At 50.3% G+C, this 27,855-nt stretch overlaps 1 protein-coding gene across 1 annotated transcript in view; it reads right to left on the bottom strand.

The window, feature by feature from the left end:
* ADCY10 (adenylate cyclase 10) overlaps window positions 1–27,855 on the bottom strand; it is a gene marked incomplete at its 5' end in the record, with an annotated part of 60,537 nt that overhangs the window by 16,995 nt on the left and 15,687 nt on the right. Inside the window, 10 exons of the mRNA XM_079762004.1 lie at window positions 1,493–1,783; window positions 1,923–2,201; window positions 3,377–3,505; window positions 5,614–5,750; window positions 6,545–6,819; window positions 9,275–9,361; window positions 9,866–10,058; window positions 15,346–15,499; window positions 24,023–24,078; window positions 27,269–27,458. Coding sequence (XP_079618130.1) covers window positions 1,493–1,783; window positions 1,923–2,201; window positions 3,377–3,505; window positions 5,614–5,750; window positions 6,545–6,819; window positions 9,275–9,361; window positions 9,866–10,058; window positions 15,346–15,499; window positions 24,023–24,078; window positions 27,269–27,458 — 1,791 coding nt within the window. The remainder of the gene's footprint in view (window positions 1–1,492; window positions 1,784–1,922; window positions 2,202–3,376; window positions 3,506–5,613; window positions 5,751–6,544; window positions 6,820–9,274; window positions 9,362–9,865; window positions 10,059–15,345; window positions 15,500–24,022; window positions 24,079–27,268; window positions 27,459–27,855) is intronic.

Here is a 27,855-nt window from a genome sequence, read left to right as displayed (position 1 = left end):
TCTTCACAAATCCAGGCCCTCTCCACACTCTCCCTCGTGTTTATGTCTTGGATCTGGAGGAAGGCTCCAAGATTATAACTGATTCTCAGCGATTTCCTTCATACATTCTCTTTATCCATCTATTTACCTCACTTTGGTTGGCAGCAACCATTGTATTTTAGTGCTTGGTACAAATTTCAATTTCAATATCACGTTACACATATACTACTTTTATAATAGTCATTTAAAGACATATTTCCAATTTCTCAAAACTATAATGCATGGGGGGAAATGTAACATACTAGTAATAAACACTAGATTCGGCAATGTGTATGTTCCCTTGACGTCTTCCTTGTCCCAATGGGGTGAGACTACTAAAGTCTCATCATCTTTGTGCCCAAATGGAGACTTGAAACCCTCAAGTACAGACTTGATATATACAGACTCACAAGCTCTTGACCTGATTTCTCTTTTAAAAAGTTTTTTTTTTCTTCTCTGATTTCAGAGAGGAAGGGAGGGAGGGAGAGATAGAACATCAATGATGAGAGAGAATCACTGATCGGCTGCCTCCTGCACACCTTCTGCCCCTTCTTCTGCGGCATTACACAGCTCTTTCGTCTTCCAGAACCTCAATTTCCTCCTGTATAAAATGAAAATAGCCCTCCACCTTCAAGCGTTGAAATGAAGATCCAATGACAATGCACATAAAATAGAGAACAAATGAGAATAAGGACTTATTTTGTTCCTATGAACTAGGCACTTCGCATGCATTTCTTCCCAATTTTTAATATCCGTATAATATAGGAATCCTCTACTTGTGGCCTCTGCTTTTCCAGGCAGATTTAGGCATAATCACTGTGGCCGTAGGCCAGGGCTACCCACAAGTGGGGGCTGGAGTGGGCGTTGCTGCCCTAAGTCTGACACCCATTATGCCTGCAGGAGCTGAGTCCAGGGGCCCATGAACCCTCCATCCCCCAACCCTCCATTGTGTGTTCCCAGATGTTTGGCTGGTTTGCGTTATCAGTTTGGCTTCACGAGTGGCCTTGAATCCCAGCCCTGAGCTGGAGCTCTGTTCTCTGGAGCCCTGACCAGTTCGGCCCTGCTCAGTTCTCTCCCACGCATCTTCTTCAGCTGGAGCCGTGTTTCAAAGTCCACCAACAAAACAGCAACATTCTTACTGCCCTCAGGGACCTTGTTCTTGCTCCCACTTCCCCATGGCAGGCCCCACCCCCACCCCACCCCTAGGGTTCCATCCCTGGTGTGAATGAAGCTGGGTCTGTTTTATCCTTTGGACATTTCAATTTGAACTCTGGCCACACCCTCATCCTACCTGTCTGTCTGTCTTGCAGGGAGACTGGTTCAGCCAGACTCCACCACACACATTCCCAGCTCCCCCTGCCCGCCCCTCTGCTGCTGAGGTCTCATAACTCAGTGTGCCCACGCCCTGGGGGGACTTGAAACCTTCACCTTCTCCAGGAACGGTTGGAGCTAATTAAGAAAGAAGTAACTTTACTTTTAAATCCCTGGGATTTGGCCATCTTCCTGATGGAGTCCATGTCCAAAGAGTTGAGCCGAATGTCCACCGTGAAATGGTGATAGGGGATGAAGTCCCCGCTGTGGCATTGGTCGCACCTGTGGGCGTTTTCTTCTAAGAAGCGGGCACATTTCAAGTGCATGTCCACCTTCTGGTCCTTCAGCCACAGCTCGTAGGCTGTCTTCTGCATCATCGGCCTGCAGAACCGAATGATGTGGCACTCGATGACCTCGCTCTCCAGTTCACGGAGCGCTTCGCTCTCCCTGTGAGCTAGAGGGAACAGAGGGTTTTTCAGCCAGGTGGGGGGTCAGGGGTACGAACCCGGTCCCGCTAATTACCGTGGGTCAGCTCTGACTCAGCTATGCCTTTAACTAAGAGGAAACATGGGTCCCTTCCAGGCCTTACTCACCCCGTCCTTCAGCGGGCTTCAGAGACGAGGAGCGATGATACACCTCAAACGAGGCCGAATTCTGCTTCAGAGCCTTCCGGAGCTCCTTGCCATTCCGGAAACAATCAAAGATGTTGGATTCCACAAGAGTCGCCAGGGCGTTGATCATCCTCTTCATGTTCCAACACGGGAGAATCTCAAACAGCAACTCCGTAGTGAAGGTCAGGCCAATGATGGCTGCACATCTGACCAACATCTGGTGGGAGAGGCTCATGCTATCCAGCTGGACCAGAGAGATTTCTGCAAGTGCAAAAGCCACACAGTAGGGAACTGCTCGTCTGTCTGTATCAGATACTTTCTAGAGACAGACCACTGTCCTGCTCTACAGCTCTTGTTCACAGAAACCCCACCAGGTGAGGCCAAAAGAAGTGTTTGCTTAGTGCCTACTTCACAGAGTGCTTGGCTGAGAGCACGAACAATGCATATGCTAGGGTCTAAAAATGCGCATGGCACGAAGGCCAGGCAAACATCAGACTGATTTCAAAGTTCTGATTGTGTTAAAGTGTGACCAGGATGGGCCACCGCAGGCGGAAGGAACCAGGCCTGCCATCTGTATTCCGTAGCTGGTCCTCTATCTTCTTCACTGGCTACTCTCTCTCCTGGGATCGCCTAGCAACCAGGCTTCCCTCTGTCCTCCCCAGAGGTCCTTCTTTTCCTGTGACGCTCCATTACCATCTCTATGTTCACGACAAAGTGTCAGCGGGTTCCCGGCACCAATCCCAACTTCTCTTCTAAGCTCAGTGTCATAGCTCACATGTCCTCCTGGACATCAGACCAGAATGTCATCACCTCACCCTCATCAGGGACAAAATGAGAACTTCTCAACTTGTCCACAGACCACTATAGAAGCCACGCTAGGCCACCTTCCTATGCTGGTGGACACAGTGAATGAAAGCACAGAAATGAGCTAGAGGCTCTTTTGGAGACTGAGACCCTTGAGGTACCCCTCGGTCATCCTTTGAAACATTTAAAGTTCTTTATAGCTAGCATGAATCAGAGCTGAGTATATACAAGGACGTGGCTGGAAAATTGTTTTCTTTAAAAGAACAGTAACACATCTCTGATATAAATTCTCCTCTTTGCCATCTCTTACAAAAACAAATGGCAGAGAACTTTCAGTATTACCTTCTCTCTCCTTACTTGGTTTCTGTTTAATTGAGAATGTACTGTACCTCATTCTTGCATGCAGCTGAAGAAAACTTTGTTCAAATCAGACTCCAGAATATGCACAGGAGGGAGGTGGCTCCTAATTAGAAGCAGAAAAGTCCCACCTTCCTGGAGCCTCCCCAGCCCAGGGCGACGCAAAGCAAGCCACGCCAGGGTGCCGATCTCATCTTCTTTTCAGATCCTTGTCCTAGAGGAAGCAGAGGGTGCCCAGGCTCTGGAGAAGGAGCACCAGGTCGAGTTGTCTTTACCTTTCAGTGATGCTGGTGGTGACAAGTTCTTCAATCTGACACCACTAGCGAGTTTGCAGACTTCCTCACTTCCACCATCACTACTGAGAGTAAATGGTTTTAACAGCTCTGTTGGCTTAGCAACATTCTCTATCAGGAGGTAAAAGGCAAGAAAAGTGGACAGTCACTGTTCTGTCATTATCCTGATTTTTGGATGCACTTTGAGGTGGTCTCACATGAGGAAGAATAGGCAGATGTGTGTGTTGGCTCACCAAATAGTTTGGAATGTTGTTTTTAAGTAAAAATGATATATGAAAAATCTAAATTTATTCCAAAGATGTTTTGTCCTGCCCTTGGCCAATATTGCTCAATGATTAGAGCATTGCCCCATGTACCAAAGGGTACAGGTTCAATTCCTGGTCAAGGGTATGTACCTGGGTTGCAAGTTCTGTCCCAGACCTAGTTGGAGAAAGTGCGGGAGGCAACCAATCAATGTGTCTCTCTCACATGTCTCTCCTCCCTCCCTCCCTCTCTCTCCAAAAAAAATCGATGAAAAAATATCCTCGGGTGAGGATTAACAACAATAACAAAAAAGATGTTTTATCTCCCTGCCCCCCCGAAACAAAAACTATTGGAAGTACATGCAGTAATACAAGAAACAAACACAAGGGAAGCAACCAAAATGTGGATACAAAGAAACATGTCACAAATAAAAGAACAGAAGAGATCTCCAGAAAAAAGAACTACTAGATATAGAGTTCAAAATAATGGTTAAAAGGATGCTCAAGGATCTTAACAAGAGCTTCAAGGGACTTTGTGAGAATTTCAAGGATTTTAGTGAGAATGTCAAGGAAATTAGTGAGAATATCAAAGAAATGAGAAAGGATCAGTCAGGAACAAAGGATACACTAACAGAAATGAAGAATAATTTACAGGGAATCAACAGTAGAGTAGAGGATGCAAAAAATCAAATCAGTGATTTGGACTATGAGGAAGCAAAAAACACCCAACCAGAGGAGAAAAAAGAATAAAAACATATGAAGATAGTATAAAGAGCCTCTGGGACAACTTCAAGTTACCAACATTTGCATCATGGGGGTGCTAGAAAGAGAGGAGAGAGAGCAAGAGATTTCAGACCTATTTGAAGAAATAATGACGGAAAACTTCCCCTACCTGGTGAGAGAAATAGACTTACAAGTCCAGGAAGTTCAGAGAGTCCTAAACAAGAGGAACCCAAAGAGGCCCACACCAAGATACATCATAATTAAAATGCCAAAGGTTAAAGACAAAGAGAGAATCTTAAAGGCAGCAAGAGAAAAGCAGTTAGTTACCTACGAGGGAGCACCCATAAGACTGTCAGCTGATTTCTCAACTGAAGCTTTGCAGGCCAGAAGGGAGTGGCAAGAAATATTCAAAATGATGACTAGCAGGGACCTACAACCAAGATTACTCTAGCCAGCAAAGCTGTCATTTAGAATTGAAGGTCAGATAAAGAGCTTCACAGGCAAAAAAAAGCTAAAGGAGTTCATCACCACCAAACCAGTATTACATGAATGTTGAAGAGTATTCTTAAAGAAGGAGGAGGAGGAGGAGGAGGAGGAGGAGGAGGAGAAAAATATGAACCAAAAAATGGCAATAGATACCTATCTATCAACAATTGATAGATATCAAAAAATCAAAATAAATGAACAAAGAATCTAATGGACAAAATAAACTGATGAATAAAATAGAACCAGAGGCATGGAAACATGGAACAAACTGATGAATCTCAGAGGGAAGGAAAAGATTAGCCAAAGATCTTATATGCATGTATGTATCACTTATGGACACAGACAATAGTGTGGTGAAGGCCTGTGGTGGGGTGGGCAAGGGCACGGGGGAGGGGGAATGTGGGGAAGAAAGGGGGACATTGTAATATTCTCAACAATAATGACTTTAAAAAAACAATATATTTTACACATGTTCAATACCCACACTCAGATGCCAACACATTCATGAGGAGACGGTACTCTACTTGTGAGTTGGTTAGGATCAGAAAGAGATATCAGAAATGGCAAGGCCTGAATAGTAAACTTGCCTAGTAATGTTGTCTTCTGGGACTCGAAAATGCTACGTTCTCTCGCGGTTGGAGGTATCAGGTCCCACAGTCCTTGACTTCCCCAACCCTCTGGCCCTCGTGGAAGCCGCCCAGGGAAAAGCCCACTCTGGCTGCCCTCTCTGCAGAAGGACAGGGGGGAAGCACTCGCTGTGGGACTCACTGAACAGGTTATTCCAGGTCACGTTTGCCTTTTCCTCAGACTGTATGGGTTGGAAAACAAGCACCCTGTGCTGGTCGAGGTTTTTCAGCAATTCTTCGCAGTAGAATGGGATCCCACAGCTTCCCTCTACTAGGTACCTGTAGGGAACACGAGGCAACCCACTTACCTGGAAGAGCCACCTTTCCGGATGGAACAACACTGGAGTCTTCTCAATCACTTGAAAATAATCTCTTCTCAGACCCGATTGCTTTTCTTTCTTTTTCTAATTACCTACAGCATTTACCATCTGTCCAAAGCCAAAACTACAAAGTAAGGGACATCCTCAGTCTTGCTTCCCTTCCTCACCTTATAAATGGCCATTTTCATTAATTTCTGGTTTCTGTTTTCAATGTTTCTTGCAGAAGCAAGACATCCTCATTAGAAAGAACCTTGGCAGAGAGCAGGTGGGCTGTGAACAGCCAGCTAAAGGCGAGGTGCTGTCCGTGTGCTTCAGGGGACTCCTGTCAAGCCCCAGGAGGCGCTGACGAGACAGCCAGCTTCCCATGTGCACCGGCAGACAACGCCAGCACCAGGCCACACCGCTGCCTGCCGAGCAGGACCTCGATTAGGTGATTAGGTGCAGGCTGTGGTCTTTCATGTTTACCATTTTGACTTTTGAGTCACTTGCTCATGACAATGTCCTAAGACTTGATTAGAGTAGAACCCACACCCAGCAAGATGAAAGGGAAACAAATTGATGTCCCCATGCAGTCTGAGCAGGCACAACAGGGACTATAACAAGGAAAGGAGGACAGCATCCCTCCTACCAGCCTGAGGGATGGCCCCTTTGAGAGGCGGAAATAGTCACTTTAAGCCGCGTCTTAAGGAATCTGATGAGGTCTGGACCTGCGCAGTGAATGCAGATGCCTTCGGGACAGAACAGGCTACTCACAAGTCCAGTTCTTTGGGGATGCCCTTGACGTTGAGGTCCAGGCAGACCTTGTTGCGGATGTCGCTGGGCTGCACGGCGCCGATGGTGACGTAGGTGGTGTTTCTGTTCTTTATGATGGCGTTGGCAGCTTCACAGGGCATGTCGAGGAACGGAGACAGGGACATGATGATGAAGATAGGGACAGTCTGGATAAGCTTCTCCAGAAAGGCCCAGGAGGTCGTGTCCACAAACTGGGCCTCATCGATGATGAAAATAACCCTTTCCTGTTTCACTGTCTGGACAAGGGGCAGAAACAGGAAGACAAATGCTGGGGGACTTCGGGGTTTATCCACGTGTGGGTCTGCATGAGGACCCCTGGGTTGTGTGGGGCTGAATTAAACATTTTCTTCCCAACAAAGCTGAATTCAGATGCCACTAACTTGGAATTTGTGGCAAATTGGAGAGAGCTGGCTGGAATGGACTCTTACTTGGGCAAATCTTTGTGCAAAGATAATACAAATTTGTAAGGGAGATGGGGTTGTGGCCAAGTAAAAGCACCCATTCCATAAAATAACAGTCATTTCCTACACGTCATTTTAATCTATTGGCAAATGAAGCCTCCCAGGGATATCGACTTGACGTTCATTCCACCCATGCATATCCAGCACACATCGGCCACACACACCGGCCCTGCACACCGGCCACATGCACTGGCCGCATGCAATCATTCCACCCATGCATATCCAGCACACACCGGCCACACACACCGGCCACACGAACCAGCCACACGCACTGGCCACACACACCAGCCACATGCAATCATTCCACCCATGCATATCCAGCACACACCGGCCCTGCACACCGGCCACACGCACTGGCCGCATGCAATCATTCCACCCATGCATATCCAGCACACACCGGCCACACACACCGGCCACATGCAATCATTCCACCCATGCATATCCAGCACACACTGGCCACACACACCGGCCACACGAACCAGCCACACGCACTGGCCACACACACCAGCCACCTGCAATCATTCCACCCATGCATATCCAGCACACCGGCCACATGCAATCATTCCACCCATGCATATCCAGCACACACCGACCACATACACTGGCCACACACACGGGGCTGGGCCTGCAGAGGCTGCGCTCAAGGCGGCAGAGCCAGTCCTGCACCCCGGCACCTGCTGCTGCTCCAGCTGGAACTCTGCGTGGGTCACACTAAAGACAGATCCCATATCCCTCCTCTGTGCAGACTGCCTTTCCCTGCCTGGTCTGAATTATTCATTTGCTCACTAGCATCGATTGGGAACCTGTGAGGGTCAGGTGCCATCTAGGTGCTGGGGCACCAGTTAGAGTCAGACCTCATCTTGTGACGCACATGGTCCAAAGCCTGGCACTCAGAAACTGCCCAGACTACCTTGCTTATGTGCCTGGATGGAGGAGGGTGCTAAATGGTAAGCCTGAGTCAATGCCACATGTATTATATGCCAGTGATCAGTGATTATGTGCCAGAAGCAATGCCGGCCAATAGAGATATAACCAGGAGCAAGTGACTCCCATCCCTAGAGGCTCACAAACACAGTGGGGAAAATAAAACCAGAAATATGTCCAAAGTGCCACAGAAGCAGGTAGAAGAGGTTAGTCATGCCTAGTGATTTGGGAAGCTCTCACCAAAGAGGTGACACTGAAGGATGAGTAGCATTTCTCCAGGTTAAAAAAATAATAATAAAATTAAAAAATATATATGATTTTATCTCATTAGCAATGGGAATTACTCAGAGAGTTTGAAGTGTAGGCTGGTTGGATTTGCATATACTCTGGCACTTATATGGAGGATGAATTGGGGTGAGGAGGTGTGAGGTGCAGAGATTGGTTGGAAAGCTATGACAATGGTCCAGAAGGAGCCCGATACAGCAGGGGGCAGAGCATGGGGGATTCCAGAGACCACACAATGGAGAAATAGGAGGACCCAGCAACTGAGGAGACGTGTGGATGTGGCAACTGGTGAGGAGGGGAGCAAAGTGGAAAGAAGTTAATGATGCATGAATGAATTTGCCAGGAACCAATCAAGGATCGGGATCAGAATGAGGAAGAAAGGGCATTGGAGTAGGAAACAAATAAATTTACTACCAGCCACTGAAGTGAGGGGGAGTTTCTGCATCGTGTGGAATATTCGTCCTTGGAAGTGCGGTCTGTTACTTATGAGAGAGGTGGGAACTAGAGTATAGATTTGGTGACCATCAACATACAGAGAGCGCTAACACTGGTTGAGTGTTTCATTTCAGCCTTAAGACCCTGGGAGCTAGGCACTATTGTTCCCCATGTTACAGATGATAACGCGAAAGCATAGGCAGGTTAAGTCACTTGCTGGAGGTTCCACCCTGGGTAGTCTGCTGCAGAGGCTACATACAAGCCACTCACGTGTACTGCATCTCTTACAGATGGGAAACAAAGAGGTGGTTTTAAGGAGAGGCCACACTCCCAGGAATAATGTTGAGGGACTACGTTCAAGTTTAGCATAATCTGAGCTCACAGCCTGGGGCAGTGAGAGGCAGGCAGCCTGGGGCTACATTCTGAATGGACTCCGAGCTCAAGGTTGGAAGGAGGGAGGAGAAAGAAACACTTTAGGATACAAGGTTTCCCACAATTCAAAGCTCCCTGCCCCTCAGGTCGCCCAGCTCTGTGATGGGATGCCCAGTTTTCCTCCCCCCATTACTCGACCCGCAGACGTTCTTACTCTCTCCAAGATCTTCATAAACAATGCTTCCAGCTGCTTCTGCTTTCTCAAGATGCTCATCTTGGAAACCTCTCGTGAGGTAGGGAACTGTGTGAAGAATAATGCCAACGTTAAGTATGGGAAAACAGCAAAGGGAACTACTAGCTGTGTGACTTTGGGCAAATCACTTTACTGTTCTGTGCCTTCAGATCCTCATGTGTTAGATATCCCATAATGTCCTTTCCAGCTTTAATACCCTTTGTCACTGGATCTAGTAGATACAGGGACAAACAGGGCACACTCGGTCCTGCACTGGCAGGCACCGCTGGAGCAGAGGCGCGGGCTAGGATTGATAGAAAGGTGAAGAAAAACGAACCAACAGGTAGCATTTTTATTTTCTTGAGTGTGACATTTTAGACACCTCCAATATGTCTCAGGAAGGGGGATGCTCATTCAGGGAAGATTGGGAGGCACTTCCTCACCACACAGACTCTCCAGGTGGGAAAAGAAAAGGGTATCACAATCAGAGATGCCAGGTCACAGAGCATCGGGAGGACTTGGTACACCTGCCCCATCACCATTTCTGGAGGAAGTCTAACACTAGGTAGTTACCTGGACATGGAAAATGTCATTAAAGATACAGTGGAATTTCTCATCCAACAGTGTCTTGACTTTATTTTGAATGTTGGTCTGTCGTTCTTTGTAGTGTTTACAAGCATCCAGACCTAAGACATTGGCCATGAGTATCTGGATGGTATAAAAATTTTGATGGAAGCTGATCTTAGTCAAGGCAATAGCAATAGTCCTGTTTATAAGAAAGTCAAGAATCAGAAGAGAGTTTCAAAATATATACATATTTTATATATGTTTCTATTGATTTCAAACAGAGGAAGGGAGAGAGAGAGAGATAGAAACATCAATGAGGAGAGAGTCATTGATCAGCTGCCTCCTGAATGCCCCCTCCCCTGGTTGGGGATTGAGCTCACAATTGGGGCATGTGCTCTGATCAGGAATCGAACCGAACTGTGACCTCCTGGTTCAGAGGTCAATGCTCAACCACCGAGCACCACCGGCCGAGCTTAAATGTATTTTATGAAATTAATAAAGGTTGATTGAAGGCAAGCTCTGACTTTCATATTCAGTTGTCCTAACAGCAACTCCCCAAGCGATCTGCAGGCCTTTCTTAACTCTGCTTCAGACACTCGGCCTGTCCCCTGGGTTCCTAAGCCCAGGTCTATTCGCCTTCTTCTCCAGGCCCACCACCTCACCTTGGTGCAGGCCTCATCCTCTCACCCGTGCTACCCAATGGCATGCCTCTTGCCCAGCCTGGCGTCATGACACTGCATGCATTGTCTTCACAGAGGCTACTGTTTCCAGATAGATGCAAAGCTTCTCTCCTACTTAGAATTGTTCAGTGGCTCCCACCCTCTAAAGGGTAAGTCTGGACTCCTCTCTGTGACATACAAGACTCTCCATGGCCTCATCATGTGCTTTCCTGCCACTCTCTGTCCAGCAGCCTATCCTACACCACCACCAGACAGCACAGGACCATCTACGCCAGTGATGGGCAACCTTCTGAGCTTGGTGTGTCAAACTTCACCAAAAAACTGAGCATAACTCGGGTAGTGTGTCCCTTTGAGGAAAAAGCATTATTTCGCGATATTTATAGTTTAAATAACATAAATGTATAATTGTTATATATAATTGTATTTAATAAACCAAAAACTAAATATTTAACTTACCTGCTTAGTGACTTCTTTGTTCATCCGTCAGTCGGTTTCTTTTGTTGGTCTTGATATTATTTAGCTTGTGTGGGGTGCTGTGAACTAAGATAAGTGAGGGGGAGGGGGAATTCTTTAACTAACCTGCCTATTAGTGACTTTTTTGTTGCTGAATTTCATTGGCTAAATCTTCAATTGAAGGTTGGTATTTTGTACACTTCAGGCCCAAGCAAGCGCTACTAACTTCATCTGTCAATCTGTTTCTTTTGTTGGTTCTGATATTATTTAACGCTGAGAATAAGGCATCACAAAAGTATGTAGAGGGAAAAATTGTGAGTAAAGCCATTGCTATATTTTTCAGGGTGCTAAAAGTGTCTGGGAGTCGGTTCCAGGCACTCCAAATTTCCTGTTCGTAGTGGCACTCCTCTTGATTTTCCAAGCGGCACCTTTCCAGATTCTCAAGCTTTGACCTCAAGTCGACAAACACCTGAGCCCAGATACTGTCTTGAAATTCTGCAAGTTGCATCTCCAAATCATCAATTTGCATCCATTGGAAACCATTTAATTCCAAACTACTGTAGATTACTACATCAGGATACTTAATTATTTTCATGGTCTGTTCTAGACTTCTAAATTGACTAAATCTATCACTAAACTGGTCAAGTAACGAGTCTAAAACATGCTGGTACTTCATATGCAAGAGTTCCATTTCATTTTGTACAGCTGCACTGGCCTTCTCAAAATACTTTGTTACTCGAGGAAAATACTTATAAGTTTTAGTTTCTACATCTCGCTTGAAAATTTTAACTTTACTTTCAAAAGCTTTTATGTATCCGAACATAATGTCAATACTTTTGCCAAAACCTTGTAACTTTAAGTTCAGTTCATTAATATGAACAGAGAGATCTGTAAAAAACATCAGGGTGTTGACCCACTTACCATCATTAAGCTGAGGAAAGTTTCCCAGATCCTTATCATCAAGAAATACCTTAATTTCTTCAAAGCACTCCACAAAGCGCTCAAGAACTTTGCCTCGGCTCAGCCATCTTACATTATTGTACATCAGCAGTCCACTGTAGGTGGAATCAACCTCCAGTAAAAGTGCCAAAAATTCTCGCTTGTGAAGGGGGCGAGCAGCTATTAAATTAACTATTTTTGTAACAACTGACATTAAGTCGTTTAAGTCGGTGAATCCTGCCTTGGCACATAAAGCCTCCTGATGGATAATACAATGAAAAGGCACAATTGGATGTCCAATAGCTTCTGTAAACAATTTGACAAATCTGACTTTTTCCCCCACCATATTTGGTGCCCCATCTGTCGTCACTGACACAACTTTAGAGATATCAATGCTTAGTCACGAAATGTTTGTATAACAACCTTACATATTTCGCTTCCTGATTTACTTGTTGACACTGATACTAACTTTATCAACTCTTCTCTCATTGTGAGACCATCAGAATATCGACCAATAATGGCCAACTGAGCATGTGATGTGACATCAGTAGTTTCATCAAGAGAGATCGAAAAATATTTACACTTCCTTATGTCTCTCTTTAATTGATGTTGTACGTTTATGTTCAGTCTCATTATTCGGTCTTTTATGATATTTCTACTGAGTGGTAACTCAGATATTCTCTTAATAATTGCATCTTTATTCTGCATATCGTGAAATAGAACTGGTGCACATCTTAGGAGAGTTTCTTTAATAAATTCTCCCTCACTGAGCGCTTTTCCATGCTGAGCTATAGAGTGAGCAATGCTCAAACTTGCAGATTTTAAATTTGTAGAGCCTTTCATAAATTTAAGGATGGAATTAGATTGGCTCTTATAAAGGTGTAGCTGCCTGGAAATGTATTCCTTCCTTTCATCCTCACTTTTTTCCAAGAGCTGGGAATGATTAGCTTCAAAATGTCTATTTATATTCCACGTTCTGCTTACTACCGTTTCAGTACATAGAACGCAAAATGATCTGCCATTTTTTTCTATAAAGCCATACATCTCGGTCCATGTCTCTTGAAAGGGTCGGCCACTGCTACTACCACTTCCTTTACTTAACCTTACTTTTTTATTTTTTGGGTTCTCCATCAGGGGAGGCAGTGACAAAAGATAGAATTATAAATAGCTTGTTAGGCCTGCAGGAAATTAGGGGTTAACTAGCCTAACTAACCACAAAATGGTGCATATAACTGTCTTTTAGGAAAGGGCAGGGTTAATAAGCAGAAATAGGGGTTAATAAGGCTGCACAACAGTAATAGTGGTGAAATGGAGTCTGCACTATGGAGCAAGATGGTGTTCCTTATGTGAATTAAAATGGCTGCCGCTATTTCTAATGGCGGGAAACGGCACCCATAGCACGCCACAAACCCTCGCCTCTCCCGGCCTCCCCCTCACTTATCTCAGTAATGATGGATTAGAAATCCATGACACCCCAGAACAGTAGATAATGGTTGCTGTGGTTAACTGTTATTTGGTTACTGGTAATGGCAGGGCCCCCAGAGATGCATCCCCCGCTGCGTTCCGCTGCTCCCTGCTCTGCCGGCGGAAGTGAAGGCCAAGATCCCAGCTTAACCGGAAGTCCCAGAACTAGACGCTCTGTGCCGGACTTCTGTTGTTTTGGCCTACAGACCTCCAGCACAGAGTGTCTAGACTCTAACTCCAAGACTCTAGTCGTAAATGTTTCATCCTCAGGAGCAGCAAATGTTTCATCCTCGGCGTGTGGCCGCCTCAGCGGCCGCGTGTCATCAGAAATGGCTACGCGTGTCAGTGCTGACACGCGTGTCATAGGTTCGCCATCACTGGTCTACACTCTCCGTGCCTTCGCTTCCTGTCTCCCCAGCTGGGGTGTGATCATGTCCCGCAGCGTCTCCCAGCCCTCGTTTCTGCTCATCTGTGCCTCTCCGTGCAGGTGCAGCCTCCTGCACTCTCCCTGACGTCCCAAGGCTGCGTTACACGTGCCTCTCCCTCAGCTCCCGCCACCCTCTCTAGTATGCCCCTGTCATTGTCCTTTCCGCATCCCCTTTCTACTGTCATCTCTCTCTCTCTTCTGTGAGAGCTCCTGCCCGGCAGGAAACAGATGTTCTTCATCTTCGGGGCATTGGCACTGGTTATGGGTTGACTCATGCCCCACCCAAAGTCATATGCTGGGTCTTAACCTCCGTGCCTCACAATGTGACCTGGTTTGGCCACAGGGACATTGTACATGTAATGAAATTAAGATGAGGTCAAGCTGGAGTAGGGTGGGCCCCTAATCCAATATGACTGTGTCTTTATAAGGGGAAATTTGGAGACAGGGAGAATATCATGCGAAGATGAAGGCAGAGGTTGGGGTGATGTTTCCATAAGCCAAGGAACACCAATCATTGCACCGGAAGCCGGGGAGGAGCACAGACAGGCTGTCCCTCATGGCTCTCAGAAGGCACCAACCCTGCTGGCACCTTGCTCTCAGACTTCCAGCTTCCAGCAACGAGAGGCGATAAATTTCTGTTGATGGGCCACCCAGTTTGTGGTACTTTGTTACAGCAGCTTTAGCAAATGGAGACAGCACTTAACAGTTCCTGAAGCATAGTATAACTCAGTAAGTGATGGAACGAATGAATGAATGTCTTCTGGTTGTCATGAATTATCTCCTTAACAATGGTAAAGATATTTCAAAACAGGCCTCTCTCAGGCCTGACATCAAAAAGAGTAGAAGTACAGCTACAGGTAATATAAGGCTAATAAGCATTTTCCCCTAAAGCCTTCAGGTTGGGTGGTGGAAGCAGGCGAGACATCAGCATCGGCACCTGGTCACCATCACTGCGACTGAAGCCCATGCTGACCTCAGTGAGGGTGCTAGAGGGGTCGTCCCAAAGAGCCCTCACCACATTCACGCCAGGAAAGGAGGCAAGCAGGACGCGGTCAATACACTAGCTTTGCCTTCCCAAGGAAAATGCAGAGGCCTGTCCTTGTCGCTCCCACTCCCGGACAGAGCTCAACGGTGTGAACACGTGACTGTCAGCTGGCTGGATAGATGTATGTGCTCGTCCTGCACACCCACCCTAGCCTGGTCTCCACCTCTTGCCAGCTGCTCTCGACCTGCCTGCACACTGGGCTTACCCAGAAAGCTCTAACATATGACAGCCAAGCTCCACCTGGCATGAAATCAGGGTCTCCAGGGCTCAGCCAGGCTTCTCATTGTCTTGGTTCAATATGATTACCATTATTGATTTATTTAGCACACGGGGGCATGGCACCCGTAATGGACAGGTTGTGTGTAGTTTACATGATGCAAATTACACAAAGGAGAGGAGCTTTAAAGTAGATGAAACTTTTAAGGACATCAGGATTCTCTGGGTGGACAAGAAAGAAACTTCATCGCCAGACACTCACCTGTGGTTCTCACCTTGGGACAGGTACTCAATTTCCATGAGTATCTGGCTTTTTCCGTAGCCCGACAAGCCTTCGTACATGAGGATGCGGCTGCAGTTGGACGTCAGAAATTCCTTCATATTGCACCTGAAGTATTTCAGCTCCTTCTCACGTCCTGCCATTTGTATTTTTTAAAAAGAGAGCAAACCCAGTCAACATAAAATAGTGGAGACAGAAGCATATAGTGACACGACACCCAGGGAGACCTGTGGATCTCCAGGGCACCGTTCATGGGCTCTCGTGAGGTCCTGCACACTTTGAAATGTTTTAACACCTTTTTCTAGAGCTTTCCAGTTGTGATTCCCAGTAATGCACATTATACATGCGACTCTTATAACGTGCATTGAAACGTCCATTGAATTTTAGTGCAGAACAGTGAGGTGCGCTGGAATCACACGGCCAGGAAGGAAGGCAGGGGTCGCTGACTTCAGTTCTGGTTTTCACTTCCTTTTCCTTTTTTTCTAGGAATGAGCTATTTGACACACAGTGGAAGTCATCTAAAGATGATTACACTAGCAAATACATTTATTATAGTTAGGGTCTCTATATTGAATGATTATGGATAGAATATTTTATTTCCAATTCTGCGAAGGATACGTGCTCTCTGGGCTCCTAGAAGCTTTATCAGTGATAAGAAAATTCAACTTACTTTAAAAAATCATGTAGACTTACTCCCAAGAACAGCCCACATTTTTAGTAAAAAGGAATTTTAGGGTTTTTTATTATTATAAATGTAACAAATGCTCCCTGTAGAAAACATGGAAAATGTAGAAAAGGAAAAGAACATCAGAGTCAGCGTGGGCTGCAGCCCTGTCACTATTACTTTGTGTGTGTTTATATATATATAACGGGTGCCCCGATTAACATCGGGAAGTCGGCCTCAGTCTTTGAAACGTGGACGGGAAGGAACAGGCAGGACTGCGATTCCAAGGGAGCGAGCACATCCTGTCCAAAGAGCTGAAGGCTCATTTGGGGCCAAAGCTTTTCTGGCCAGCTCCCCGTGCAAGGCCAGTCTTGTTCTCCGTTGATTAACAGAAGGATGTGTAATTATATGATACATCGTTTCATCAACATGATTTTTAAAAACGGCCTTAGAAATGGAGAGTGTCAGGGTCTTTGGGGGAGGAGGGTGTCAGGGTCTTTGGGGAGGAGGGTGTCAGAGTCTTTGGGGAGGAGGGTGTCAGGGTCTTTGTGGAGGAGGGTGTCAGGGTCTTTGTGGAGGAGGGTGTCAGGGTCTTTGTGGAGGAGGGTGTCAGGGTCTTTGGGGAGGAGGGTGTCAGGGTCTTTGGGGAGGAGGGTGTCAGGGTCTTTGGGGAGGAGGGTGTCAGGGTCTTTGGGGAGGAAGGTGTCAGAGTCTTTGGGGGAAGGAGGGTGTCAGTCTGGGGGAGGAGGGTGTCAGGGTCTTTGGGGAGGAGGGTGTCAGAGTCTTTTGGGGAGAGGGGTGTCATGGTCTTTTGGGGAGAGGGTGTCAGAGTCTTTGGGGAGGAGGGTGTCAGAGTCTTTGGGGGAAGGAGGGTGTCAGTCTGGGGGAGGAGGGTGTAGGGTCTTTGGGGAGGAGGGTGTTAGGGTCTTTGAGGGAGGAGGGTGTCAGGGTCTTTGGGGAGGAGAGTGTCAGGGTCTTTGGGGAGGGGGGTGTCAGAGTCTTTGGGGAGGAGGGTGTCAGTCTGGGGGAGGAGGGTGTCAGGGTCTTTGGGGAGGAGGGTGTTAGGGTCTTTGAGGGAGGAGGGTGTCAGGGTCTTTGGGGAGGAGGGTGTCAGGGTCTTTGGGGGAGGAGGGTGTCAGAGTCTTTGGGGAGGAGGGTGTCAGTCTGGGGGAGGAGGGTGTCAGGGTCTTTGGGGAGGAGGGTGTCAGGGTCTTTGGGGAGGAGGGTGTCAGGGTCTTTGGGGAGGAAGGTGTCAGAGTCTTTGCGGAGGAGGGTGTCCGAGTCTTTGGGGAGGAGGGTGTCAGAGGCTTTGGGGAGGAGGGTGTCAGGGTCTTTGGGGAGGAGGGTGTCAGAGGCTTTGGGGAGGAGGGTGTCAGGGTCTTTGGGGAGGAGGGTGTCAGAGGCTTTGTGGAGGAGGGTGTCAGAGTCTTTGGGGGAAGGAGGGTGTCAGTCTGGGGGAGGAGGGTGTCAGGGTCTTTGGGGAGGAGGGTGTCAGAGTCTTTTGGGGAGAGGGGTGTCATGGTCTTTTGGGGAGAGGGTGTCAGAGGCTTTGGGGAGGAGGGTGTCAGAGTCTTTGAGGAAGGAGGGTGTCAGTCTGGGGGAGGAGGGTGTAGGGTCTTTGGGGAGGAGGGTGTTAGGGTCTTTGAGGGAGGAGGGTGTCAGGGTCTTTGGGGAGGAGAGTGTCAGGGTCTTTGGGGAGGGGGGTGTCAGAGTCTTTGGGGAGGAGGGTGTCAGTCTGGGGGAGGAGGGTGTCAGGGTCTTTGGGGAGGAGGGTGTTAGGGTCTTTCAGGGAGGAGGGTGTCAGGGTCTTTGGGGAGGAGGGTGTCAGGGTCTTTCAGGGAGGAGGGTGTCAGGGTCTTTGGGGAGGAGGGTGTCAGGGTCTTTGGGGGAGGAGGGTGTCAGAGTCTTTGGGGAGGAGGGTGTCAGTCTGGGGGAGGAGTGTGTCAGGGTCTTTGGGGAGGAGGGTGTCAGGGTCTTTGGGGAGGAGGGTGTCAGGGTCTTTGGGGAGGAAGGTGTCAGAGTCTTTGCGGAGGAGGGTGTCCGAGTCTTTGGGGAGGAGGGTGTCAGAGGCTTTGGGGAGGAGGGTGTCAGGGTCTTTGGGGAGGAGGGTGTCAGAGGCTTTGTGGAGGAGGGTGTCAGAGTCTTTGGGGGAAGGAGGGTGTCAGTCTGGGGGAGGAGGGTGTCAGGGTCTTTGGGGAGGAGGGTGTCAGAGTCTTTTGGGGAGAGGGGTGTCATGGTCTTTTGGGGAGAGGGTGTCAGAGTCTTTGGGGGAAGGAGGGTGTCAGTCTGGGGGAGGAGGGTGTCAGGGTCTTTGGGGAGGAGGGTGTTAGGGTCTTTGAGGGAGGAGGGTATCAGGGTCTTTGGGGAGGAGGGTGTCAGAGTCTTTGGGGGAAGGAGGGTGTCAGTCTGGGGGAGGAGGGTGTCAGGGTCTTTGGGGAGGAGGGTGTTAGGGTCTTTGAGGGAGGAGGGTGTCAGGGTCTTTGGGGAGGAGGGTGTCAGTCTGGGGGAGGAGGGTGTCAGGGTCTTTGGGGAGGAGGGTGTTAGGGTCTTTGAGGGAGGAGGGTGTCAGGGTCTTTGGGGAGGAGGGTGTCAGGGTCTTTGGGGGAGGAGGGTGTCAGAGTCTTTGGGGAGGAGGGTGTCAGTCTGGGGGAGGAGGGTGTCAGGGTTTTTGGGGAGGAGGGTGTCAGAGTCTTTGGGGAGGAGGGTGTCAATCTGGGGGAGGAGGGTGTCAGGGTCTTTGGGGAGGAGGGTGTCAGAGTCTTTGGGGAGGAGGGTGTCAGAGGCTTTGGGGAGGAGGGTGTCAGGGTCTTTGGGGAGGAGGGTGTCAGAGGCTTTGTGGAGGAGGGTGTCAGAGTCTTTGGGGGAAGGAGGGTGTCAGTCTGGGGGAGGAGGGTGTCAGGGTCTTTGGGGAGGAGGGTGTCAGAGGCTTTGTGGAGGAGGGTGTCAGAGTCTTTGGGGGAAGGAGGGTGTCAGTCTGGGGGAGGAGGGTGTCAGGGTCTTTGGGGAGGAGGGTGTCAGAGTCTTTTGGGGAGAGGGGTGTCATGGTCTTTTGGGGAGAGGGTGTCAGAGTCTTTGGGGGAAGGAGGGTGTCAGTCTGGGGGAGGAGGGTGTCAGGGTCTTTGGGGAGGAGGGTGTTAGGGTCTTTGAGGGAGGAGGGTGTCAGGGTCTTTGGGGAGGAGGGTGTCAGAGTCTTTGGGGGAAGGAGGGTGTCAGTCTGGGGGAGGAGGGTGTCAGGGTCTTTGGGGAGGAGGGTGTTAGGGTCTTTGAGGGAGGAGGGTGTCAGGGTCTTTGGGGAGGAGGGTGTCAGTCTGGGGGAGGAGGGTGTCAGGGTCTTTGGGGAGGAGGGTGTTAGGGTCTTTGAGGGAGGAGGGTGTCAGGGTCTTTGGGGAGGAGGGTGTCAGGGTCTTTGGGGGAGGAGGGTGTCAGAGTCTTTGGGGAGGAGGGTGTCAGTCTGGGGGAGGAGGGTGTCAGGGTCTTTGGGGAGGAGGGTGTCAGAGTCTTTGGGGAGGAGGGTGTCAGTCTGGGGGAAGAGGGTGTCAGGGTCTTTGGGGAGGAGGGTGTCAGAGTCTTTGGGGAGGAGGGTGTCAGAGGCTTTGGGGAGGAGGGTGTCAGGGTCTTTGGGGAGGAGGGTGTCAGAGGCTTTGTGGAGGAGGGTGTCAGAGTCTTTGGGGGAAGGAGGGTGTCAGTCTGGGGGAGGAGGGTGTCAGGGTCTTTGGGGAGGAGGGTGTCAGAGGCTTTGTGGAGGAGGGTGTCAGAGTCTTTGGGGGAAGGAGGGTGTCAGTCTGGGGGAGGAGGGTGTCAGGGTCTTTGGGGAGGAGGGTGTCAGAGTCTTTTGGGGAGAGGGGTGTCATGGTCTTTTGGGGAGAGGGTGTCAGAGTCTTTGGGGAGGAGTGTGTCAGAGTCTTTGGGGGAAGGAGGGTATCAGTCTGGGGGAGGAGGGTGTCAGGGTCTTTGGGGAGGAGGGTGTCAGTCTGGGGGAGGAGGGTGTCAGGGTCTTTGGGGAGGAGGGTGTCAGAGTCTTTTGGGGAGAGGGGTGTCATGGTCTTTTGGGGAGAGGGTGTCAGAGTCTTTGGGGGAAGGAGGGTGTCAGTCTGGGGGAGGAGGGTGTCAGGGTCTTTGGGGAGGAGGGTGTTAGGGTCTTTGAGGGAGGAGGGTATCAGGGTCTTTGGGGAGGAGGGTGTCAGAGTCTTTGGGGGAAGTAGGGTGTCAGTCTGGGGGAGGAGGGTGTCAGGGTCTTTGGGGAGGAGGGTGTTAGGGTCTTTGAGGGAGGAGGGTGTCAGGGTCTTTGGGGAGGAGGGTGTCAGTCTGGGGGAGGAGGGTGTCAGGGTCTTTGGGGAGGAGGGTGTTAGGGTCTTTGAGGGAGGAGGGTGTCAGGGTCTTTGGGGAGGAGGGTGTCAGGGTCTTTGGGGGAGGAGGGTGTCAGAGTCTTTGGGGAGGAGGGTGTCAGTCTGGGGGAGGAGGGTGTCAGGGTTTTTGGGGAGGAGGGTGTCAGAGTCTTTGGGGAGGAGGGTGTCAATCTGGGGGAGGAGGGTGTCAGGGTCTTTGGGGAGGAGGGTGTCAGAGTCTTTGGGGAGGAGGGTGTCAGAGGCTTTGGGGAGGAGGGTGTCAGGGTCTTTGGGGAGGAGGGTGTCAGAGGCTTTGTGGAGGAGGGTGTCAGAGTCTTTGGGGGAAGGAGGGTGTCAGTCTGGGGGAGGAGGGTGTCAGGGTCTTTGGGGAGGAGGGTGTCAGAGGCTTTGTGGAGGAGGGTGTCAGAGTCTTTGGGGGAAGGAGGGTGTCTGTCTGGGGGAGGAGGGTGTCAGGGTCTTTGGGGAGGAGGGTGTCAGAGTCTTTTGGGGAGAGGGGTGTCATGGTCTTTTGGGGAAAGGGTGTCAGAGTCTTTGGGGGAAGGAGGGTATCAGTCTGGGGGAGGAGGGTGTCAGGGTCTTTGGGGAGGAGGGTGTTAGGGTCTTTGAGGGAGGAGGGTGTCAGGGTCTTTGGGGAGGAGGGTGTCAGAGGCTTTGTGGAGGAGGGTGTCAGAGTCTTTGGGGGAAGGAGGGTGTCAGTCTGGGGGAGGAGGGTGTCAGGGTCTTTGGGGAGGAGGGTGTCAGAGTCTTTTGGGGAGAGGGGTGTCATGGTCTTTTGGGGAGAGGGTGTCAGAGTCTTTGGGGGAAGGAGGGTGTCAGTCTGGGGGAGGAGGGTGTCAGGGTCTTTGGGGAGGAGGGTGTTAGGGTCTTTGAGGGAGGAGGGTGTCAGGGTCTTTGGGGAGGAGGGTGTCAGAGTCTTTGGGGGAAGGAGGGTGTCAGTCTGGGGGAGGAGGGTGTCAGGGTCTTTGGGGAGGAGGGTGTTAGGGTCTTTGAGGGAGGAGGGTGTCAGGGTCTTTGGGGAGGAGGGTGTCAGTCTGGGGGAGGAGGGTGTCAGGGTCTTTGGGGAGGAGGGTGTTAGGGTCTTTGAGGGAGGAGGGTGTCAGGGTCTTTGGGGAGGAGGGTGTCAGGGTCTTTGGGGGAGGAGGGTGTCAGAGTCTTTGGGGAGGAGGGTGTCAGTCTGGGGGAGGAGGGTGTCAGGGTCTTTGGGGAGGAGGGTGTCAGAGTCTTTGGGGAGGAGGGTGTCAGTCTGGGGGACGAGGGTGTCAGGGTCTTTGGGGAGGAGGGTGTCAGAGTCTTTGGGGAGGAGGGTGTCAGAGGCTTTGGGGAGGAGGGTGTCAGGGTCTTTGGGGAGGAGGGTGTCAGAGGCTTTGTGGAGGAGGGTGTCAGAGTCTTTGGGGGAAGGAGGGTGTCAGTCTGGGGGAGGAGGGTGTCAGGGTCTTTGGGGAGGAGGGTGTCAGAGGCTTTGTGGAGGAGGGTGTCAGAGTCTTTGGGGGAAGGAGGGTGTCAGTCTGGGGGAGGAGGGTGTCAGGGTCTTTGGGGAGGAGGGTGTCAGAGTCTTTTGGGGAGAGGGGTGTCATGGTCTTTTGGGGAGAGGGTGTCAGAGTCTTTGGGGAGGAGTGTGTCAGAGTCTTTGGGGGAAGGAGGGTATCAGTCTGGGGGAGGAGGGTGTCAGGGTCTTTGGGGAGGAGGGTGTTAGGGTCTTTGAGGGAGGAGGGTGTCAGGGTCTTTGGGGAGGAGGGTGTCAGGGTCTTTGGGGAGGAGGGTGTCAGAGTCTTTGGGGGAAGGAGGGTGTCAGTCTGGGGGAGGAGGGTGTCAGGGTCTTTGGGGAGGAGGGTGTCAGAGGCTTTGTGGAGGAGGGTGTCAGAGTCTTTGGGGGAAGGAGGGTGTCAGTCTGGGGGAGGAGGGTGTCAGGGTCTTTGGGGAGGAGGGTGTCAGAGTCTTTTGGGGAGAGGGGTGTCATGGTCTTTTGGGGAAAGGGTGTCAGAGTCTTTGGGGAGGAGTGTGTCAGAGTCTTTGGGGGAAGGAGGGTATCAGTCTGGGGGAGGAGGGTGTCAGGGTCTTTGGGGAGGAGGGTGTTAGGGTCTTTGAGGGAGGAGGGTGTCAGGGTCTTTGGGGAGGAGGGTGTCAGAGGCTTTGTGGAGGAGGGTGTCAGAGTCTTTGGGGGAAGGAGGGTGTCAGTCTGGGGGAGGAGGGTGTCAGGGTCTTTGGGGAGGAGGGTGTCAGAGTCTTTTGGGGAGAGGGGTGTCATGGTCTTTTGGGGAGAGGGTGTCAGAGTCTTTGGGGGAAGGAGGGTGTCAGTCTGGGGGAGGAGGGTGTCAGGGTCTTTGGGGAGGAGGGTGTTAGGGTCTTTGAGGGAGGAGGGTGTCAGGGTCTTTGGGGAGGAGGGTGTCAGAGTCTTTGGGGGAAGGAGGGTGTCAGTCTGGGGAAGGAGGGTGTCAGGGTCTTTGGGGAGGAGGGTGTTAGGGTCTTTGAGGGAGGAGGGTGTCAGGGTCTTTGGGGAGGAGGGTGTCAGTCTGGGGGAGGAGGGTGTCAGGGTCTTTGGGGAGGAGGGTGTTAGGGTCTTTGAGGGAGGAGGGTGTCAGGGTCTTTGGGGAGGAGTGTGTCAGGGTCTTTGGGGGAGGAGGGTGTCAGAGTCTTTGGGGAGGAGGGTGTCAGTCTGGGGGAGGAGGGTGTCAGGGTCTTTGGGGAGGAGGGTGTCAGAGTCTTTGGGGAGGAGGGTGTCAGTCTGGGGGAGGAGGGTGTCAGGGTCTTTGGGGAGGAGGGTGTCAGAGTCTTTGGGGAGGAGGGTGTCAGAGGCTTTGGGGAGGAGGGTGTCAGGGTCTTTGGGGAGGAGGGTGTCAGAGGCTTTGTGGAGGAGGGTGTCAGAGTCTTTGGGGGAAGGAGGGTGTCAGTCTGGGGGAGGAGGGTGTCAGGGTCTTTGGGGAGGAGGGTGTCAGAGGCTTTGTGGAGGAGGGTGTCAGAGTCTTTGGGGGAAGGAGGGTGTCAGTCTGGGGGAGGAGGGTGTCAGGGTCTTTGGGGAGGAGGGTGTCAGAGTCTTTTGGGGAGAGGGGTGTCATGGTCTTTTGGGGAGAGGGTGTCAGAGTCTTTGGGGAGGAGTGTGTCAGAGTCTTTGGGGGAAGGAGGGTATCAGTCTGGGGGAGGAGGGTGTCAGGGTCTTTGGGGAGGAGGGTGTTAGGGTCTTTGAGGGAGGAGGGTGTCAGGGTCTTTGGGGAGGAGGGTGTCAGGGTCTTTGGGGAGGAGGGTGTCAGAGTCTTTGGGGAGGAGGGTGTCAGTCTGGGGGAGGAGGGTGTCAGGGTCTTTGGGGAGGAGGGTGTCAGAGTCTTTGGGGAGGAGGGTGTCAGGGTCTTTGGGGAGGAGGGTGTCAGAGTTTTTGGGGAGGAGGGTGTCAGGGTCTTTGGGGAGGAGGGTGTCAGGGTCTTTGGGGAGGAGGGTGTCAGAGTCTTTGGGGAGGAGGGTGTCAGGGTCATTGGGGGGAGGGAGAGACCAAGCACGTGGGGTGCCCCGAACACTGCTCTTTTCTTTGATGGCTTGGATAGTGATCATGGGTTCATTGGTGATAATTCATGACGCTGCAGATTCAGCATGGCACACTGTTCTGCATGTTTTGTTCTAGTTCACTAGGGGAGTTGAGAAATCAAGGCCCAGTACGTACCCAGCAGAGGGTAAGCCTCATTCCTGTTGCAGATGAGGTAGGCCATTCCAAACATGCTGAGGAGAAGAACAGAGATGTTAGAGTCACAGCAGGGCGGGCTGAGAGCAGGCTGGCTTGGTCCCCGGGAGCCTCCTTTCCAGTCTAACCGACTGCCCCTGGCTCGTGGGCTGCAGATGCCAAGAGGAGGAGAAAGAGGTGTTCTTACCTGGCGATAGAGTCCAAGCGACTTACAGCCGCCTTCTCCTCAGCGCCCGGTACCTTGTTCAATTAATGCTTGCGGAGTCTGCATTGGCAGAACTGACCCGTTTCTAGGGAACCAGACACCCAATGTGGGACCAATCAACTTGGATGTGGCGCACTGTCCCCCATCCTGGGAGGAGTCCACCAATGCTCACACAATCCCCGCTCACCTTTGTTGAGCACATGCTACATGCCTGGCAGTTTTGAGTACTTTACGTATATCATTTCCTTTGCTCCTGACAAAACCTTATTAAGGAGATACTATGATTCTGTCCATTTTACAAGTGAGGAAGTGGAGGTGCAGAGTGTATCTTGCCCACGGTCCCTTGTCCGGTGGTAACTAGGCAGGGCGCTCAGGCCTGATCACTGCATAGTCTCTCTTGAAGGAGCCTTTTGGTCAAATAGCTCATTCCTGGTCTGTTTGTCATTCTACCCGGTTCCGCCTGGCATAGCAACGGCCATCTCCGTGGGAGGCCCTGTTCGTATTTCTATGTGTATTTCTGCACTCTTTCTTTAAAATAGGATTTTAAAAAATATATTGATTTCAGAGAGAGGAAGGAAGAGGGATAGAAACATCGATGATGAGAGAGAATCATTGATCAGCTGCCTCCTGCAGGCCTCCTATTTGGGATTGAGTCCCTGCAACCCCACAACCCAGGCATGTGCCCTGACCAGGAATCAAACCGTAACCTCCTGGTTCATGGGCCAACACCCAACCACTGAGTAACACTGGCCGAGCTCCACACTCTTATTTGCAGAGATGGTAGAGGGAAACCACGAAGTGGCAGGCTCTGGGGTCAGGCAGTCTGGGTTTCTGTGGCAGGTTGACCTCTGCATTATCTGTGCCCTTTGCTAGGTAATGGCAGTGCCCTCCCATTCTGGGCTTGGCCGTGTGAATGTCTCAGCCAACGAGATGCCAGCAAACACGACACTGAGGCTTGAAAAATGCTTGTGCCTTGGGCTCTCTCTCTTGCGTGAGAGAGGACGAGAAACCTAGAGCCGAATTGTCCCATTTATGCCAATCAAACTGCCCAGTTATCCTACCTGCGGTCATCCTGGGTCTGCCCACAACCTGCTGAACCCCAGGCATGCGAGAAGCCGAGGCTAATGAGCCGAGTCCAGCCAAGGTCAGTTGAAGCCACTTATCTGTGAGGTAAGTAAACGTTTGCTGTACCCACGAGCTTTGGTGGTTGCTAATGAAGCAGCATCGTTGTGGCATGCTGAACCTGGTCTCCATTGCTTACTAGATTTGCGACCATGAACAAGTCATTTAACATCTTTGAGCCTTAGTTTTAAAATGTGTAAAATGGAGATAATAATAGTTTCTATCTGATATGGTTGATATTAAGAATACACTGTAGTCTGGCCAGTGTGGCTGCATGGTTAGGTAGCTGGCCCAGGCACTGAAGAGTCGTGAGTTTGATTCCCGGTCAAGGGCATGGACCTGGGTTGCAGGTTCGATCCCTGGCCCTAGTCAGGACACGTGTGGGAGGCAACCAATCAATGTGTCTCTCTCACATTGATGTCTCTATTTCTCTCTCTCTCTCTCTCGCTCCCTCCCTCCCTCCCTCCCTTCAACTCTATCTAAAATCAATGGGAAAAGAGCCTCAAGTGAGGATTAAAAAAAAAAGAAAGAAACATTAAAATCCTGGCCAGTGTTTCTCAGTGGTTAGAGCGTCGGCCCATGCACCACAGGTCTCGGGTTTGATTCCTGGTCAGGGGCTTCTCTCTCTTCTCTCTTCTCTCTTCTCTCTTCTCTCTTCTCTCTTCTCTCTTCTCTCTCTCTCTCTCTCCCCGCCCCCCGCCCTGCTCTCCCACTCTCTCTAAAAATCAATGGAAAAAATATCCTCAGGTGAGGATTAACAACAACAAAAAGAATACATTGTATATTTTGAGATAAAGTGCCTAATATTTAATAAGGGCTCACAAAAAATTATTAGTATTCATTCACTTATTCAAGCAGCATTTTATTGATGGTCTAAACATGCCAAGTACAGCGCTGAGCCCTGGGAACACAAAGGTGAATAATAAAGACTCCTTGAATCTACTGCAGCCCCAATTCTGTTACCTGGCCCTTTAAAACTTAGATTCCAGCTGGCTAATACACAGAATAATACGTTTGCGCTTTCCATGCGAGTCATTCACTCACTCATCAGTGCTGAGTGCCTTCTGTGCACCAAGCACTGGGGCTGTCAGAATGAACAAGCAGTAATCACGACCCCCAGAGAGCTTTCAAGGCAGCAGGTGGGCAGCCGTGAGGAGCGTGAGGAGGGATCTCAGAGAAGCACGGGCTGTAGAGTTAGTTGCACGAGGAGGGGAGCGCTGGACTAGCTGGGCTGCGACTGGGTGGTTCCAGGGCCAGCCCCACAGAGGAATGGACCCTGAGCTGGATTTCTAAGATTGACTGTGGTTTTCCCAGTGGATGAGGGATGGGGTGGGTGATGGGGAGGACAACTACTTAGACCCCGAGAGGAGGGGACACGGGAGGAGGTGAGATTGGAAAGGCAGATGGTCACCTTGTATGTCATTGCAAGGAATTGAAACATATCATGAAAATGACTGGAAGCCATTGAAGGATTTTAAGCCCCAAAGTGCCACCCTTGCATCTAGGCTGGGCTTGAGGGGAATATATTTCACTAGAGGCTGAGAGGAGAAGCAATATCTCATACTCTATTAGTCCTACCAATGCTGGCACCAAGTTGGTATGATAAATAAATACTTAATGGTTGGTCCACCTTGGTCCACAGACATATGCAAATGTGGGGTTCCCTGTTCTGTTTGCACAACCTTTGAGGAATGACCCTCTGATTCTCAGAATGGGGTCTTCCACCATATCCATAGGATGGAGAAAGATGAAGGATTTTGAAATCTGGGCCTTCGTCCAGGGAAGGAATAGATTTCAGTTTCATAAAGTGGATTTGAATCTGAAATGGGTGACTGTTTTGCTATCATAATTCTCCCCCTTCTTTACTGCAAAATACTGCAAAGTCAGTGCCCCGCACTCACACTTTCTCGTTAAGGCCCAGACACTGATAGATTGGTCCAGAATCCGCAACACCTTTCATGACTTTCTTCGGAAGCTCTTTGAAAAAGTAGGCTGGTAGGTTGCTGCTATTGTAGGTGACGGAGTCGCAAGTCACGATTCCTGGGTAGTACATCATCATTCTGGCAGCTATGTTGACTTTTTGGCCAATGACTGCAACAGGAAAGAGAAAGGAAAAGGGGGAGAAACGGCCATGGAACTGAATGTAATCTGAGGAATCCTGTCCCCAAGTGGCACTTTAACCCTTTACTCCCTTTGCCTCTCATGAATGACATCAAACTCACCTTCAACTACCCACAGTCAGCCAATGGCTATTAAAAATACGCAGGCAGTGAACTCAGTTAGTCACCAGCAAAGTTTCTGCCTCAGCTGGGAGGCCACGGGGACAATCTGCTCAGAGGCAGAGAGGCCTGGAGTGTGGAGAGGGCTCTGTATGTGGGCTCACCTAGGCCTGCAGGCTCTCGGGTGAGGTACAGCTGGTCTTTGGCTACAGGATGGACAAGCACAAGCTTGGGCCTGCGACACTGACCTCCAAAGGGGCACAAATTCA

This window comes from Cnephaeus nilssonii (genome assembly GCF_951640355.1).
Source record: "Cnephaeus nilssonii genome assembly, chromosome: 21".
Taxonomy (NCBI): Eukaryota; Metazoa; Chordata; class Mammalia; order Chiroptera; family Vespertilionidae; genus Cnephaeus; species Cnephaeus nilssonii.
Note: the sequence above shows the minus strand (reverse complement) of the source record. Positions and strands in the feature narration are given on the sequence as shown.